The following is a 20,350-nucleotide window of genomic DNA, read 5'->3' as shown; positions in this document are numbered from 1 at the left end:
TAGACGACTGTCACACATACACACACAGGTGACAACACAATCATAGACGACTGTCACACACACACAGAGGTGACAACACAATCATAGACGACTGTCACACACACACAGGTGACAACACACTCATAGACGACTGTCACACACACAGGTGACAACACACTCATAGACGACTGTCTCACACACACACACACACACACACACAGGTGACAACACACTCACAGGGCTCGAAAAATCCACTCGTCCGCTCGTATTTACGAGTGGTAACTGATGTCGGGCAAGCTAAAATTATCAAATACTCGTCCTAACGGACGAGCAGATACTCACAGCAGTTTAATTTATATTTGTTTTGATGTGCGATATATTGACACGGAAATCACGGCCATTCAGCCGATCGATATTTATGTCGCGTATAGCATTAACAATTAGGCTGAGGTTTGTCTCTTGATGTATCTTTGCGCAGGCTTTGCGCTGAAACCAGTCTTTATTTATTGATGTAAGCGGCCGGTTGCTAACTACCGGTGATTCGGTCAAGACACACCCAATGGTATAACTTAATAGGATTTTAATGCAAGGATCGTCAAAAATTGTATTTGAAACTATTTTCTTTATCAGGAATAATATATTCCAATATCTTGTTAAATTAGATGCAGCTTTTACTCAAATTATTAAAATAATAATAACCCTAAGCGAAGCAGCTGATCGCTATTGCCGGTATTATTTTTTACATGGAACCAGTCTGACCAGTCACCGTCAAGGCTCCCGTGCACGTGATCGCGAGAATTACGTGTTGACATAGAATCGTCCAACAAAAACAAATATGACTTTTAACGAGTCACAGTATGGCATTTATGATATATGTATCCATTCTCTGTCAACTAAAGTTCGTTTCAAGGCGTCAATAGCGGTAATCTGACCGTGGTTGCTGTTAATAACGGTGAGTTGTGCGATCTTCCGATCGCTTCACACACGATTTCGCCGAAATTAATTAAAACAATATTAAAAGGAATTTTGAATAAAATGAATAAAATAAGTTACAAACATAAGTCCAGATATACAAAGAACACTTTTTATAGCCAGACAGTGTAAATTACATGACTAATTTGCGTACTTCAGTATGGATTTGTTGACATGGTATTTCCGGTGTTACGGGCTCACGGTAATGTCTTTCCATGGGGGAAAAAACATCAAAACTCATTATTTCGTGTATAATGCGCACCCCCTTCTACACAGCTGTGTTTTTTGGATAAAAAGGTGCGCACTATACTCAAGAAAATACGGTAAACCAAAATGGCGGATATGAGAAAGATTTTCTTGTCGGAGGGTCGTGCCGACAAAAAGTTGACTGCACAGCGGAGAAACGAAAACTTAGTCCAAAACAATATGGTTGAGTGAATTTGAATGGGCAAAATTTGACGATGATGACAGCGAGTTGTATTGCACTGTCTGTCGAAAATACCCCAAACTATCTGATCCCAAATGTGGACTCGTAACTGGTTTACATCATAATTTCAGAAAAGAAACTTTGAAATTTCACGCTAAAAGTAGGAAGCATATTCAGTGCTGTGAACATGATAAAAATTTTAACAAACCCCAGACTGCGCAGTTTGCCAAGTCAATGCAAAAAGTTGACGAAAAAAACAGTGAAGTTTATGAAAAGCTATTCACAACAGCCTACTATATTGCAATAGAAGGGGAACCATTTTCAAAATTTCCAAGTTTTTGTCAGTTGCAGTATAAGAATGGTGTAATACTTCGTACAAATTATTTGAATGATCATGCTTGCAAGGCATTCACCCAATCTATAGCAGATGTGTTGAAGATAGAAACTGCTCAGGATTTGGAAAACAGTAGGTTTGTCAGTATTTTATCAGATGGTTCAATTTATTTCCTTTGTTTTGAGTGGTTACATGGTACATGATACATGATACATGATATTGTCTGTTCAGCATTGAGCAATAGGGCAAGTGAAAATTTGGCAGGACGAGTACAAAATTAAAAGTACTTGCCCTGCAGGACAAGTAGGGTTGAACAAATTTTTCGAGCCCTGACTCATAGACGACTGTCTCACACACACAGGTGACAACACACTCATAGATGACTGTCACACACACAGAGGTGACAACACAATCATAGACGACTGTCACACACACACAGGTGACAACACACTCATAGACAACTGTCTCACACACACACACAGGTGACAACACAATCATAGACAACTGTCACACACACATAGGTGACAACACAATAATAGACAACTGTCTCACACACACACACAGGTGACAACACAATCATAGACGACTGTCACACACACACAGGTGACAACACAATCATAGACAACTGTCTCACACACACACACAGGTGACAACACAATCATAGACAACTGTCACACACACACAGGTGACAACGCACTCATAGACGACTGTCACACACACACACACAGGTGACAACACAATCATAGACGACTGTCACACACACACAGAGGTGACAACACACTCATAGACGACTGTCACACACACACAGGTGACAACACAATCATAGACGACTGTCACACACACAGGTGACAACACACTCATAGACGACTGTCTCACACACACACACACACACACACAGGTGACAACACACTCATAGACGACTGTCTCACACACACAGGTGACAACACACTCATAGATGACTGTCACACACACAGAGGTGACAACACAATCATAGATGACTGTCACACACACACAGGTGACAACACAATCATAGACGACTGTCACACACACAGGTGACAACACACTCATAGACGACTGTCTCACACACACACACACACACACAGGTGACAACACACTCATAGACGACTGTCTCACACACACAGGTGACAACACACTCATAGATGACTGTCACACACACACACAGGTGACAACACACTCATAGAAAACTGTCTCACACACACAGGTGACAACACACTCATAGAAAACTGTCTCACAGACACATCCGGTGACAAGACACACAGACACTTTAGGTGACAAGACACACAGACACATCAGGTGACAAGACACAAAGACACAGCAGGTGACAAGACACACAGACACATCAGGTGACAAGACACACAGACACATCAGGTGACAAGACTCAGACACATCAGGTGACAAGACACACAGACACATCAGTGACAAGACTCAGACACATCAGGTGACAAGACTCAGACACATCAGGTGACAAGACTCAGACACATCAGCCGACAAGACACACACACACATCAGTGACAAGACACACAGACACATCAGGGACAAGACACACAGACACATCAGGTGACAAGACTCAGACACATCAGGTGACAAGACACACAGACACATCAGTGACAAGACTCAGACACATCAGGTGACAAGACTCAGACACATCAGGTGACAAGACACACAGACACTTCAGGTGACAAGACACACAGACACATCAGGTGACAAGACACACAGACACATCAGTGACAAGACACACAGACACATCAGGTGACAAGACACACAGACACATCAGGTGACAAGACACACAGACACATCAGTGACAAGACACACAGACACATCAGTGACAAGACACACAGACACATCAGGTGACAAGACACACAGACACATCAGGTGACAAGACACACAGACACATCAGTGACAAGACACAGACACATCAGTGACAAGACACACAGACACATAATTTTGAGCACTTATGATAACTATGAGGGCATAACATCCATTCAGTGAGTTCACATCAACACAATGCTACACAACAGGGCCGAACTTACGGATTGTCAATCATGACCCGACATATATTGGCCATAGTACTGAGGACATCCGTGGTCTGTTCCACTGGCAGATCTTTGTGCTGAAACATAGAACACAGCCATACAATCGTGGACATTCCATACAATGACAAACTGCGAAATAGTGGACATTCCATACAATGACAAACTGCCAAATAGTGGACATTCCATACAATGACAAACTGCGAAATAGTGGACATTCCATACAATGACAAACTGCCAAATACCATGAAATAGATGACATTCAACACAATGGAATATTGATTGATACATTGTCATACAGTATCATTGATTGTCATACAGTATCATTGATTGTCATTGATTGTCATACAGTATCATTGATTGTGATAGATTGTCATACACTGTCATTGATTGATACATTGTCATACACTATCATTGATTGTGATGCATTGTCATACACTATCATTGATTGTCATACAGTATCATTGATTGTCATTGATTGTCATACAGTATCATTGATTGTGATAGATTGTCATACACTGTCATTGATTGATACATTGTCATACACTGTCATTGATTGTCATACATTGTCATTGATTGTGATACATTGTCATGCACTATCATTGATTGTGACACACTCAAACATTATCATTTATTGTCATTTATTGTCATACACTATCATTAATTGATACATTGTCATATACTATCATTGATTGTCATACATTGTCATACACTATTATTGATTGTTATACATTGTCATACACTATCACTGTCATACATTGTCATACACTATCATTGACTGTGATAGATTGTCATACACTATCATTGATTGATACATTGTCATACACTGTCATTGATTGTCATACACTATCATTGATTGTGATAGATTGTCATACACTGTCATTGATTGATACATTGTCATTGATTGTAATACATTGTCATACACTATCATTGATTGTCATACATTGTCATACACTATTAATGATTGTGATAGATTGTCATACACTATCATTGATTATCATACATTGTCATACACTATCATTAATTGATACATTGTTATACACTATCATTGATTGTCATACACAATCATTGATTATCATACATTGTCATACACTATAATTGATTGTGATACACATTCAAACACTATCATTGATTGTCATACACTATCATTGATTGTGATACACATTAAAAAACTATCATTGATTGCGATACATTGTCATACACCACTATTGATAGTGATATATTGTCATACACAATTTTCATACACAATCATTGATTGTCATACATTGTCATACACTATCATTGATTGTGATACATTGTCATACACAATCACTGATTGTCATACATTGTCATACACTATCATTGATCGTCATACACACTATCATTAATTGTGATACATTGTCATACACAATCATTGATTGTGATACAATGTCATACACTATCATTGATTGTGATAGACATTCAAACACTATCATTGATTGTGATACATTGTCATACACAATCACTGATTGTCATACACTATCATCGATTGTGATACATTGTCATACACACTATCATTGATTGTGATACATTGTCATACACAATCATTGATTGTGATACAATGTCATACACTATCATTGATTGTCCTACACTGTCATATACTATTATTGATTGTGACACATTGTAATATATTATCTTTGATTGTCACACATTGTCATACGTGATATCTTGCACTGAGATGCTGTTTCTACACAACTATTTCCACCACATTTAAGATGGCCATTGATTCAAGGTGGATGACACCTGAAAATGTCAACATGGCACCACCCTCGAATCATGCCTCTAATTATCAACTTCACCCAAGTCCATGTGAAACTTAATTTACCTATTAGAACTAAACTGAAAGGTTGGAACTAATTGCTGCCCAGTCAGAGTTTCCCTAATGTCAAGTCTGACAGACACAACATACATGGTAATCCCCATCACCACATTGTATATTTCTACTTATAGTGAGTGAGTGAATGAGTTTGGTTTTATGCCGCTTTTTGCAATATTCCAGCAATATCATGGCGGGGACACCAGAAATGGGCTTCACACATTGTACCCATGTCGGGAATCGAACCCGGGTCTTCGGCATGACGAACGAATGCTTAAACCACTAGGCTACCCGACCGCCCCTATTTCTACTTATAAACTGAACTGATTCATGTTTCAAACATAAGTTACAGTGGCTGTAGCTGTGCTGTCCTACCTGGGACACAAACTTGGCTGTGGCATCGCTGAGGGTTTTCAGCATGGGCGTGGCATGAGCATAAAACAGAGACATCCTGTTGGCCATCTCATTCGAAACTGTTTCTTCCGTGATGTCATCCTGAAAAATAACAGTTCTCTTGAAACATTAACATCACATCTCCATAGCAACCTCCTCTGTGATGCATAGTAACATGTTTGGTGACTGTCCATGTGATAGCAAAAATGCAGCAATATCATGGAAGGGAACATCAGAAATGGGCTTCACACGTTGTAACCATGTTGGGATCGAACCGAGGTCTTCGACATGATGAGCAAATGCTCTTGCCACGAGGCTACCCCACTGCCCCTGGAGGAGCTATTGAACCGCTGGAGGAGAAGAGAGACACTATTGAACCCCTGAAGGAGAAGAGAGAAACTATTAAACCCCTGAAGGAGAAGTGAGAAACGTTTGAACCCCTGAATGAGAAGTGAGAAGCTATTGAACCCCTGAAGGAGAAGTGAGAAACTATTGAACCCCTGAATGAGAAGTTAGGAGCTATTGAACCCCTGGAGGAAAAGTGAGAAACTATTGATCCCCTTGAGGAGAGGTGAGAAGCTATTGAAAATCCAAAGGAGAAGTGAGAAACTATTAAACCCCTGAAGGAGAAGAGAGAAGTTATTGAACCCATGGAGGAAAAGTGAGAAACTATTGAACCCTGAAGGAGAGGTGAGAGGCTATTGAATTCCTGAAGGAGAAGTGAGAAACTATTAAACCCCTGAAGGAGAAGAGAGAAACTATTAAACCCCTGGAGAAGAAGTGAGAAGCTATTGAACCCCTGAAGGAGAAGTGAGAAACGTTTGAGCCCTTGAAGGAGAAGTGAGAAACTATTAAACCCCTGGAGAAGAAGTGAGAAGCTATTGAACCCCTGAAGGAGAAGTGAGAAACTATTGAACCCCTGAAGGAGAAGTGAGAAACAATTAAACCCCTGGAGGAGAAGTGAGAAGCTATTGAACCCCTGAAGGAGAAGTGAGAAGCTATTGAACCCCTGAAGGAGAAGTGAGAAACTATTGAACCCCTGAAGGAGAAGTGAGAAACAATTAAACCCCTGGAGGAGAAGTGAGAAGCTATTGAACCCCTGAAGGAGAAGTGAGAAGCTATTGAACCCCTGAAGGAGAAGTGAGAAACTATTGAACCCCTGAAGGAGAAGTGAGAAACAATTAAACCCCTGGAGGAGAAGTGAGAAGCTATTGAACCCCTGAAGGAGAAGTGAGAAGCTATTTTACCCCTGAAGGAGAAGTGAGAAACAATTAAACCCCTGGAGAAGAAGTGAGAAACTTTTGAATCCCTGAAGGAGAAGTGAGAAGCTATTGAACCCTAAAGAATCACTGAATATTGTTTTTTTCATCTTGTTCACGGACAGAAACTTACCTCATTTGCAAGTCGTTTCCGTGACAACGTTCTTCTGTAATAGCTGAAGTCGTTCTGAATGGCTGGATTGGTCATCTGGAAGGAGATAAGACAACAAGGTAATGTAGCACCAGCATTATAACAGCCATAAAGTGACAACCCCAAACTACTCCTGTCTGATACTGAGCCTGCATTGTATGCCTTTCATGCATCTTTAACTAAAATCTTTGGAATTTGTTTACTGTATTCGACGTAATAAGCGCCCCGTTCTAATAAGCGGCCATGGTGATATTTGCTAATATATTGGCCAGTGAACAATCCCAATTAGCACCCCTTCCGATTGATCAGTGTACACAAGACTTATTTATTCGCGTATAATACGCACTCGTATGATATATGCACACTTAATTATGGGCAATTAAATTCTGGAAAAATACATCTGTCGTACATGAACATTTCAGGCTGTCAGCACAAAACGCGATATTTATCTTTCAACTAAATCTTTTTCACTAAAATAATATTCCAATAAGAGCCGCCTATTTGTAATTTTGAGAGTGCCCTGGGCGCTTATTAAGTCGAATACGGTATTTGTAGTCAGCAACTTTCCAGCCATATGACGGTCACCTATTAATAACTGAGTCTGAAACAGATAAAGCAGTGGCTGATATTATGAGCAATGTCTGTGGTACCTTCAGGTCATCGAAAGTGAGGACGAAGTCCAGTATCTCTGCAAACTGCTTGAACAAAGATTGCTGGCACTCTAGATGTTCCCGAGGCGTCATGTTGTCTGAGCACAACTCTCGTAGCAGATCTGGTACAACGTTTTCTGGATAGAGAAAGACAAATCAGAAAGCAGGAATAATGTGTTTGTAACACTAGTGGAGATAAAGTGGACAATATGTCAATATCTACCAGGTGCTTATTCCTATCTTCCTCAAGTCACATGTCATACACAGGGATGTGAGCAGATTTTCAGGAAAAAAGAGGAAAAGTTTTGGGGGGTCTGGGAGAAATTATTTAAACATTTGATTGCATTTTAAGCAATTTCGTGCAGTTTGGACAACATTCTCACCAAGAAATGAAAAAAGTCACTGGCAAAAGTCAACAAAGATGGCGGATGCAGTAAAATTTCGAAGTTAAATCAGTACTTTTTAAAAATCGGGCATAGCTTCCGCGCACCCGGCTACTCGCCAGGACTACAGTTTTAAAAAACGTGATTTTCCGCGTTTCCGCGGGGATTTCACATCCCTGCATACAAGGAAGGTGTGTTTGTCCAGTAACTGTGCTTCAGGATATAACAGATTTATAGCCTGCCGGATCATGGGGACCTATTGCCGCACATTAGACGACTGGGCCACCGGTGCCCCATGATGTGGTTGAGTTGTGGTTTGTTAAGATTGAGTGAATGCTAGCCAAATTTCAGCCTCAAGGAGATGGCTGTATATAATCAAGCATCGCTGTGGGGGAACAGTGGTGGGTGATGAACAATCCCCGCTGCCCAGTACACTGTTGTTGTTGTTTAAAGCCACACCCAGCAAAATTTAAGCTATATGATGGCGGTCTGTAAATAATCAAGTCTGGACCTGACAAGCCAGTGATCGGGTGGTCAGGCTCACTGACTTGGTTGGTGCATGTCATCGCATCCCAATTGCATGGATCGATGCTCATAATGTCAATCACTTAATTGTCTGGTCTGATTATTTACAGACCGCTGCCATATAGCTGAAATATTGCTGAGTGCGGTGTTAAACAACAAACAAACAAAGAAACAAAGTCGCCTCTTACGACAAGCATAGTTGCTTTTTTATGACAAGAATGGGTTGCTGAAGACCTATGGGCTTCTTGGTGTCGACTCATAAGAATCATGGGGTGCTGGAGACCTATTCTCATTCTGAATCACATTAGAGTCCATCCTTGTTCTGGAATCCATGGTTAAAAAACATCCTAAAAATATCACTAGTCCAACTCCTGTGGGCAGATCAACCTTGTAACGAGATACGTGATAGATCACAATAAGGCCAGTGTAGTGGAAGTTTATCTGCTGTTTATTAAAAACTGACTGGAATAAATGTCAGCCGCGTGTGATGTCATTACATTCACATCAACAACATAATTAGAAACAATTATCCTAATTACATCTCGTTAAGTCCTGAGTGGCATTACACAAACAGGTCATTCATGAAGCTGTGGCCAGTTTTTTTAGGTTTTCTGTGAATGGAAATCATTTGGTTTGTTTTAAAGGGACAGTACATCGTAAGTTCTGTGAGTTTTCAAATCATGCATGAAATAATTTCTGTGTGTGACGTCACAGTTTTAGATCATGCATGATTCAATTCTCCAACCAAAACAATAGAGCTCCGCACAGTAAAGCCGACAACCTAAGCCCTGCACATATATCTTGATTCAGTCATGTCTTATCAGAGGCAAATGGAAGAAAAAGTTGCAATTTTTGTCAGATGGAAGAGATACAAAAATACAAATTGCTCTATTGGATTAGAAATCAGTGTTTACCAAGTTTACACTATATACACCTCGGTCGTATGAAGCCATGGAATCACTCACGTACCCAAAGTCCTTTGCGGCTCAGCCTCGTACCTCTGTCACATCTTACACAGTCCATTCAAGATATTGCACGTTTTTCATCTACACTTTCAGATTAACGTGTCATGAAATGTTTAAATGTCACTAAGAAAAGATCCAGAAACGCTACGAACTATTTCCATTAGCGTACTTATACCTACGTTACATTGGTTGTACGGCATTTACAAATGAGACAAGCCCAGTCACGTGATAAGCATACACCCGCAGAGTGGTCACTGGAGCAGAAACTCCTCTCGTGGAATAAAGCAAACAGCACCGAGTAAGCTCGGAGGTCATCGGCTTATGTTTACAAAGCTTCAGAACGGTCAACGTACTGGCCCTTTAAGTCAGTTATATTTTTATCAGCAGGAATGAATACTCACCCAGTTTTAGGGAGAATTCGTAGAAAGCTTTCAGTTTGAGAACTAGAGGGAAGACAGCTTCCAAGGCCTTCTCTTGGTGCTCGACGACTGTGGGGTTAGATATGGCCTGTGAATAAGTGAGAGAGTGAGTTAGTTTCTAGCTGCTTGGAACAATATTACATTTACATCACAGTGTTCATTCTGCTTCAGGTTGGGGGAAACCCAAAGAGATGCAGGTCTTAGACATTTACCACTTTTGTAAAACCAACAAGGTTGGGTCTTGTGCCAACGAAACTAGAAACATAAACAGGCGAATCTGGGATTTGAACCAATGATTATTAGTTTCTTAGGATGCAACTCTACACTGTGAATTGCAGCATCCGAGACGACAAGGCCACCTGTGCTACAAATAAACACATCCAACATTAGAAGTCATTCAGTGTCACAGGTGAAACATCTATTCAAAAGCACCTGTGAGTCAAATTGTCACGATCAAGCATTTAAACAGTGTGCAAGGCAATCCCCATACAGATATAGACGCATATATACATTCACCATAAACTAACATGCCCATGTAACCATGGTAACAGGTCAAACTTTCCACAGGGAACTTACCCGAGGACCTATCTTCACAACCCTGTCAATCAAACTGTCTTGATGTCTATATAACTGTTGCACTATATAACAATGGTATATAAATGTCATTGATCCCAACTGGGTGGATTGATGCTCATGATATTAATCACTGGATTGTCTGGTTCAGACTCGATTATTTACAGACCGCCGTCATACAGCTGCAATATTGCTGAGTGCGGCATTAAAAAACAAACCAACCAACCATCATTCCAAACTAAACAGATTACAAACCAAGAGGGGGTGGTCGGGTAGCCTAGTGGTTAAAGCGATCGCTCGTCACGCCGAGTGATTGAGTGAGTTAGAGAGTATAGTTTTACGCCGCTTTTAGCAATATTCCAGCAATATCACGTCGGGGGACACTAGAAATGGGCTTCACACATTGTACCCATGTCGAGAATCAAACCCGGGTCTTCGGCGTGACGAGCGAACGCTGTAACCACTAGGCTACCCGACCGCCCCTCGTCACGCCGAAGACCCGGGTTTGATTCCCAACATGGGTACAATGTGTGAAGCCCATTTCTGGTGTCCCCAGCCGTGATATTGCTGGAATATTGCTAAAAGCGGTGTAAAACCATACTCACTCATTCACTCACAAACCAAAAGCAGGAACGTACAGCGATGTAATGGCACAAACGTCAGGTCAACTAGGATGCGTACAGCGATGTAATGGCACAAACATCAGGTCAACTAGGATGCGTACAGCGATGTAATGGCACAAACGTCAGGTCAACGAGGATGTGTACAGCTTACATCTCCTCATTGAGACAACAACAGTGTTACTATCACGGAACTCTCATTTACATTGTGTTACAAAAATAACATGTTGGTCCTATAGCTATCAAATAGTTCAGAGGTCATATATGTTCAGAGGCCATATACGTTCACATGGAAATCCATGAACTTGCAACCAGTAACTCCTAACTCTCCATCCACCTTACAGCCTCATTTCAATTAATGTTTTGGGCAGCTATCTAAGGTGTGCCTATCAACACAAAATTGCACAATGCGCTGGAGTTTATTCATGCAACAAAGCACTGACGAAAAATCAAAAACAAACATTGTTACATTGAAACACTTCAACTGTACTTGTTGAGTCTACTCCCCCGACATCCTTTAGTCCGGGGCCTAGTATAGAAGGCTATTGATATCAGTTTGAGTTTGAAGATTTCTACAGGCGTTGCATGTCACATGAAGTCATATCAAAGAAGGCAAGCTATGGTAACATGATCATGTAGGAGGTTTTCCATAAGGAAATGAATCCTGTGAACCCCTCTTCCATGCACAGCGCTGTATGAGGACAACACCGAATGCGTGTCACAGCTCTGCACACCGCACAAGGGGACATGTAATACCCAGAGGAAAAAAACACTTGAAGCTATTTTGATCCAATAGATAAGAGATATTTGCATCACCATGTTTCCTAAAGTATTCTCCTTCCACTCTTCTGACAGGAAAAACTCCACAGGACATGGGCATATGTTGGCTCACATCACTAAGGTCGCTGATTGGACTTCATTCAAACTGTCTGACACATTACATAATCATACTCCTCCAGTTGGGAAATATCGACATGGGATACGACTATTGTATTAGACAGCTGTTGTATTAAAACATAATATTAGACAATTGTTGCACTACATAACAATGGTATACAACTGTTGCACTATATAACAATGGTATACAACCGTTGCACTACATAACAATGGTATACAACCGTTGAACTATATAACAATGGTATACAACCATTGCACTACATAACAATGGTATACAACCGTTGAACTATATAACAAGGGTATACAACCGTTGCACTACATAACAATGGTATATAACCACTGCACTACGTAACAATAACAGTACACAACTGTTTCACTATATAACAATGGTATACAACTGTTGCATTATACAACAATGGTATACAACTGTTGCACTATATAACAACAGTTTACAATGGCTGTACTACATAAAAATGGTATACAACTGTTGCACTATATAGCAATAGTATACAACGGCTGTACTATATAAAAATGGTATACAACTGTTGCACTATATAACAATAGTATACAACCGTTGCATTATATAACAATATTATACAACTGTTGCACTATTTAAGAAATAAAAGACGAGTGGAAGTTGTTTATCATACAATAAAACACTACAGGGAGAATAAACCATGAGGGGTGCATTTAATCCACAATACATACTTGTCAAGATGTACTGCAGAATTGAGTGTTAAAGATGCCATACTAGTTCCAGGAAACCTCCTTGAGACAACTGTTAACATGTCTTGAGATATCCACTACTAGGCTCTACTACCAAGAAGGTATTCATCGTCAACAATCAAGGGTGACCAAAGAGAGAGGATAGTCAGACACAACGTACCAGTCTTATTTCTTCTGTGGCTCCTGTGTATTTCCGTAATTCCTTGGTGATCTCATGGGATACTTTGAGGACGGCATCGACCATGTTGTACACTGGTCGCTCTTGGGCTGTGGGCTCCGTATCTGAAAGAACACATCATGAAATACAAAGACACACTTCAGGAACAACACTGCTACAACACTGCTACATCACCGCTACATCACCGCTACATCACAGCTACAACACTGCTTTATCCCCGCTACATCACAGCTACAACACCGCTTTATCCCAGCTACATCACAGCTACATTACTGCTATAAGCGTGCAGAGTAGTTCTAACAGATTCGAAGTGATCCTCATCCCTTTTGTGTTGGACACAAGCACCTGGGACCGGGTGGCGTTGTGTCCTCCACCATCTGATAGCACCATGCCCCCACCCCGACCCACCCCACTTCATCACAAGGACCTTGGAATGGACCTGGGATCTATCTCTCCTCCCACGTGACGAGGAGAATGAGCAAACACCTTCACTGCTGGGCTACTCTTCCGCCTCACTTCACAAAAAGGATGACCAATATTGTCCGAGGTGGACCACGAGGTTGACCACGAGGCTGACGACGAGATAGTTCACGAGGCTGACCACGAGGCTGACCAGGAGGCTGACCAAGAGATCTAGAGGCTGACCAAGAGATCTAGAGGCTGACCACGAGGCTGACCAAGAGATCTAGAGGCTGACCACGAGGCTGACCACGAGGCTGACCAAGAGATCTAGAGGCTGACCACGAGACTGACCACGAGGCTGACCACGAGACTGACCACGAGACTGACTTCAATGCTGACCATGGGCTCTCGTCGTCGCAGGTAGGTATGATGCAAGTACTTACTCTCAAAGTCCACGAAGATGTCCTGTGCTTTGGCAGGAGGTTCATTGTTGAGAAGAATACGTAAAAGGTTTCCCATCACAGCCTGTGCCGAGCCTAGAGGGAGCTGAAACAGACGAGATTATGTCATGTGATGGATCATCTCAAACGGACCAGATAGGAACTAAAGTTGGGCTGTACATCTACATCAGAGCCTGTGCTGCATCTATAGGGAGCTGAAAGAAGCGAATAATATCATGTGCTGTAATTCACACTGTTATATGCATGTGATGTCACGTTTGTTTGTTTGTTTGTTTGTTGTTTAACGCCACACTCAGCAATATTACATAGTCAAACATATGGAACAGTTTCACTAGTCACCATTGACGCTTCCCTCCGGCTTGCTATTGTGATCGTTGAAACAATACGTTTGGCATGTACAGTAAACTACGGTTATAACGAACTCAAAGGGACCACTCATTTTAGTTTGTTATAACCTCAGTTCATTATAAGCATATATATACAGCATAAATACAGCAAATGGACGGGACCTAAAAGCAGTTTGTTATATCTGTCAAACGACAACAAATATGACTTTTAATGAGGCAAAGTATGGCATTTATGATATACGTATCCATTCTCTGTCTAACTAAGGTTTATTTCAAGGTGTCAATAGCGGTAATTTGATCGTGGTTGCTGTAAATAACAGTGATTGTGTGCGTTCTACCGATCAGTTCACACAAGATTTCGCCAAAATTAATGTAAACACTTTAAATTTAATTTAAACAAAATTTTGAATCAAGTTAACATAAAAACAGATTAGACATAAGGAAAAGTCCAGATATACAATGAGCACTTTAAACAGCCAGGTCCCAGTGCGTGATCAAACTTGCCTGTCCCGACTTGGCAAGCAGGAATTCCGAACACCGCTTTGGATGATTGATTTCATGTCACAAATAATGCCTAATCTTTGCAATGTCACAAACAATGCCTGATCTTAGCAATGTCACAAACAATGCCTGATCTTAGCAATGTCACAAACAATGCCTGATCTTAGCAATGTCACAAACAATGCCTGATCTTAGCAATGTCACAAACAATGTCACAAACAATGCCTGATCTTTGCAATGTCACAAACAATGCCTGATCTTAGCAATGTCACAAACAATGCCTGATCTTAGCAATGTCACAAACAATGCCTGATCTTAGCAATGTCACAAACAATGCCTGATCTTAGCAATGTCACAAACAATGCCTGATCTTAGCAATGTCACAAACAATGCCTGATCTTTGCAATGTCACAAACAATGCCTGATCTTAGCAATGTCACAAACAATGCCTGATCTTAGCAATGTCACAAACAATGCCTGATCTTTGCAATGTCACAAAAAATGCCTGATCTTAGCAATGTCTCAAACAATGCCTAATCTTAGCAATGTCTCAAACAATGCCTGATCTTAGCAATGTCACAAACAATGTCTGATCTTAGCAATGTCACAAACAATACCTAATCTTTGCAATGTCACAAACAATGCCTGATCTTAGCAATGTCACAAAAAATGCCTGATCTTAGCAATGTCTCAAACAATGCCTGATCTTAGCAATGTCTCAAACAATGCCTGATCTTAGCAATGTCACAAACAATGCCTAATCTTTGCAATGTCACAAACAATGCCTGATCTTTGCAATGTCACAAACAATGCCTGATCTTAGCAATGTATCAAACAATGCCTGATCTTAGCAATGTCACAAACAATGCCTGATCTTAGCAATGTCACAAACAATGCCTAATCTTTGCAATGTCACAAACAATGCCTGATCTTTGCAATGTCACAAACAATGCCTGATCTTAGCAATGTCACAAACAATGCCTGATCTTTGCAATGTCACAAACAATGCCTGATCTTAGCAATGTCACAAACAATGCCTAATCTTAGCAATGTCTCAAACAATGCCTGATCTTAGCAATGTCACAAACAATGCCTGATCTTAGCAATGTCACAAACAATACCTAATCTTTGCAATGTCACAAACAATGCCTGAACTTAGCAATGTCACAAACAATGCCTGATCTTTGCAATGTCACAAACAATGCCTGATCGTGTAAGACTATGTCATGTGATCTCACTTCCTTGGACTGAGCACAGGACAATAAGGAAGCAGTGAAAGGTTCACCAACAAGTCATCCCTGTTCCTCTGCTGGTATAAATAACATAGCATGACTCTACATTATGATGGTCTCTATATTATGGCGGTATCGCAAAGTCTCATAATCAACCCCCACTGTCGACTTTACTTTTGCAAATCTGAGCACGAAATATTTCATTGCTTGTTCGAATACAGGACTCGTCAGTCACGGGTACTCGTAAGTATACACGATCTGGAATGTTTTTGAAGTGGAATTACCCCTACCTCCATTTGTGATTGGTTAGAAAAGGACCCAATTGTTTGGAGGATGTCCCTTGACCCAACCTAGGTTGTATGCATTCTGATCATTCACATTCCCTAACAGGAAGTGATGTCAACCACATACTCCACATGTATCACACCACAAAAAAGTGATACCGCGATAATATAGAGTTGCCCGCCCTTGAGTCGCAAATGACAGGTACTTTGTTAACCAAACTCGGTAAAGAAAATCAGCATCGATCAATCCTAATCGATGTGTCATAAAAGCTGAACAAAGAACAAGACACTTTTTAGGGTATGTCCTATTTAATAGGTAAGTAAGCGTGCGCCATTATGATCCATTATAAATGACTACCGCGATAATACACCGTACCATGCTGCTTGGTCATGAATGTGACGGTACAAGCCAGAATACCATCAGCTAAAAAGAGGTTAATCATGCATGTATTACTGCATGTTGGCTTTCAGCTTGTCATAACTCAACACTCTGCGGTAACAGTATCAGCTTACTAGCTACATTCTACTCCTTGAGTGTGAGAAACGTGTCTGTTCTGTTAGAGTGAGTGAGTGAGTGAGTGAGTGAGTGAGTGAGTGAGTATTGTTTTACGCCCCTTTTAGCAATATTCCAGCAATATGGGGGACACCAGAAATGGGCTTCACACATTGTACCCATGTCGGGAATCGAACTCGGGTCTTCGGCGTGATGAGCGTATGGTTTAACCACCAGGCTACCCGACCGCCCCTGTTAGAGAAAGTACCACTTCAGATATGTAAATGCCAGTGTTGGACATGATGCTCTTCAACTGAGACTCATGTCTGTACAAGCTGACTCTGGCAATCATATAGAGCTGTTTCAACCCTCATTAACAAACACATGACAGTAAGTTAAGCTGACAACATCAATGACATTAGATCCTCTTATCTTGCTTATAATGTTGCTATATGTCATCTCAGTTAGGCCCCAATAAAGTAATTTTAAAATCTTCATCTCATGCCTGTCCAGCTACGAACACTCCACCTCACATGATTTGTTTGTCTTGAAATACATTTGTCCAGTTTGATGAAGCTGCACCGACACCCTGGATGCTAATCTATATTGATAACTTACTATTGATGTTACATCCCTCATTCACTCACTCATTCACTTGACCACCCCCCTACCTGCTCGCTCAACCACCCTGTCACACTCACTCCCCGAACCCCCAGACACTCTTTCACCCACACCTACCCCGAACATTCACTCACCCACCCCAACACGCTCACTCACCCATCCCTACCCCTACACGCTCCCACACCCACCCCTACCCCAACACGCTTACTTATCCCCACATACTTACCCACCCCGTCACACTCACCTTACCCACCCCCGCACACTCACTCATCCACCACCTGCTCACACACCCACCCCTACCCCCCATACACTCACTCATCCACGACCACATACTCACACACCCACCCCTACCCCTACCCCTACCCCCACACACTTACTCACCCAACATCACCCGCTCACACACCCACCACCACACAACCACCCCTACCCCCACTCATCCACCAACTCGAACTCCCTCCATACACACCTACTCACCTACTACTGCCTGTATACAAGATATGATCCACCAATTACACGTTCCCAGCAAGACTCCCCGGGCAACATGACCCGTACATCCATTCAAGTTGCCCTGAAATGACTCGCAGTGCTCCCATTCTCTAGCGATGTAGCGGCTTATTTTATCTTAAGCTTAAAAACTTGAAATATTTAACTGGCATTGTGGATTCATCCAAACAAACAGTCCTCATCCGATGCTTTGCCAGCGAGAAAATATGACTCCTGATGAACATCACCTCCAATTTAGACATTTAATCGGAGGATGTGACGATCTCAACTGATAGAGCAGAAGGGGGAAGAGGGATTAAAATCATATAAGGAACAGCAAACATCAACCAAATATTCATCTTGTTTGAGTTTGTGTTGTGTAGAGCGATGTTGAAACACTGCCAAGCTGCAGCTTCTCAGGCTTGTCATGTATACAGGCGGGAGCAAATATTGTACCACATGCAGCAGCCCTATTGACTCGGCAGCATTTAGGTGTTGACAAAGTTGACCACATTCACTGTTGAACCTCACAAAGGTATCTTGTCAGTGGATGTTCGCAGTCTTGAGGCAGAAGAAAAAAACATGGCTGACATGAAGACACTTGAAACAAAGACACTTCAATTCAACTTTCACTTCCTAAAATAACCAACAAAAGGCTGCTCATGTCACGTCCTTACTGAAACAGTTCCACTCCCTCTAGTGTCAGTTTTGTTATACAAGAACACAATAGTGTCAGTGTTATATGACTCAGAACACAATGGTGTCGGTATTGTCATATGTACCAGAACACAATGGTGTCGTCATATGACTCAGAACACAATGGTGTCAGTGTTGGTGTCATATGTACCAGAACGCAATGGTGTTGGTGTTGTCATATGTACCAGAACACAATGGTGTCAATGTTGTCAGTAAACTGGATTCAAGGGAGTAAGATATATTCAATACCCAGTAAACTGGATCCAAGGGAGTAAGATATATTCAATACCCAGTAAACTGGATTCAAGGGAGTGAGATATATTCAATACCCAGTAAACTGGATCCAGGGGAGTAAGATATATTCAATACCCAGTAAACTGGATCCAAGGGAGTAAGATATATTCAATACCCAGTAAACTGGATCCAAGGGAGTGAGATATATTCAATACCCAGTAAACTGGATCCAGGGGAGTAAGATATATTCAATACCCAGTAAACTGGATCCAAGGGAGTAAGATATATTCAATACCCAAAGAAACTGGATCCAAGGGAGAAAGATATATTCAATACCCAGAGAAACTTGATCCAATGGAGTAAGATATATTCAATACCCAGAGAAGCTGGATCCAAGGGAGTAAGATAAATTCAATACCCAGAGAAACTATCAACTGTCCAATGTGAATGAAAACAGGTGAGTTGTACTCAGTGGTTCAAAACCATTCTGGAGTCCTGTATATATTTGGTTGACGTCTTCATCAGGGCATCCAATGAAACATCCTTGATGATAACCCATCAAACTACTTGACTCATTTTAATAGTTGAAGTTTCGAGTCCTTCAATGAGTCGATGTTCCCCACGAGAGTCGGTGAACCCATCCTTGACTCCGTGAACTACAGCCCCTTCCTCGTAGTCGACTGGTAGACCCTTGAGTTCAGTATCTGAACCAGAGGAAGTGAGATAACCTCCTCAACCGCTTGTTTAACAGTACACCATCCTCAATATGTCCCACACATATTAAAGACTCCAGCAATCTTTAGACACAACAGAACATTCTCATACGCTGCAGTCTCTGTGGAACAATCTGCTTGAAAATCTGAAATCTGCTCCCACTATTTCCTCTTTCAGATCTCAGCTGTTTCAACAGTCTTACAGTTGCTATGGCAAACACAGCATGTGTATTTTGTGAATTGTGGCGGTATATAAATGCATGAATTATTATTACTATTATTATACGTGGACGTCACAATTGTAGCCTATGTTATAGAAAGTACCATCGGTTCAAGGCCCAGGTAATTGTATTCATTTTTGTATAATAAAACATGAAAAAACTTAACTACGTCCACATAAAAAGACTGGAATAGTGAGAGTGAGTGAGTGAGTGAGTGAGTGAGTGAGTGAGTGAGTGAGTGAGTATATTGAGCAGAGTCCACATTTCACTGATCATTAGCAGAAATACAATAAGCTTCAGTCAGCCAGGCACAAAACCAACACAGG

General features: G+C 41.3%; 1 protein-coding gene across 1 annotated transcript in view; it reads right to left on the bottom strand.

Annotated features, from left to right (window-relative positions):
- Window positions 1-20,350, bottom strand: part of LOC124120493 (CYFIP-related Rac1 interactor B-like) — a 44,358-nt gene that overhangs the window by 10,378 nt on the left and 13,630 nt on the right. The window contains exons 2-8 of the mRNA XM_046483326.2: window positions 14,182-14,284; window positions 13,319-13,440; window positions 10,325-10,430; window positions 8,051-8,187; window positions 7,383-7,457; window positions 5,973-6,092; window positions 3,764-3,843 (exon numbers count right to left, since the gene is read on the bottom strand). Of these exons, the coding sequence (XP_046339282.1) occupies window positions 3,764-3,843; window positions 5,973-6,092; window positions 7,383-7,457; window positions 8,051-8,187; window positions 10,325-10,430; window positions 13,319-13,440; window positions 14,182-14,257 (716 nt within the window). The 5' untranslated portion in view covers window positions 14,258-14,284. The remainder of the gene's footprint in view (window positions 1-3,763; window positions 3,844-5,972; window positions 6,093-7,382; window positions 7,458-8,050; window positions 8,188-10,324; window positions 10,431-13,318; window positions 13,441-14,181; window positions 14,285-20,350) is intronic.

The sequence above is a fragment of the Haliotis rufescens genome, unplaced genomic scaffold, assembly GCF_023055435.1.
Source record: "Haliotis rufescens isolate VD_foot unplaced genomic scaffold, xgHalRufe1.0.p SCAF_2, whole genome shotgun sequence".
NCBI lineage: Eukaryota > Metazoa > Mollusca > Gastropoda > Lepetellida > Haliotidae > Haliotis > Haliotis rufescens.
This window is presented reverse-complemented; position numbering and strand designations above follow the sequence as displayed.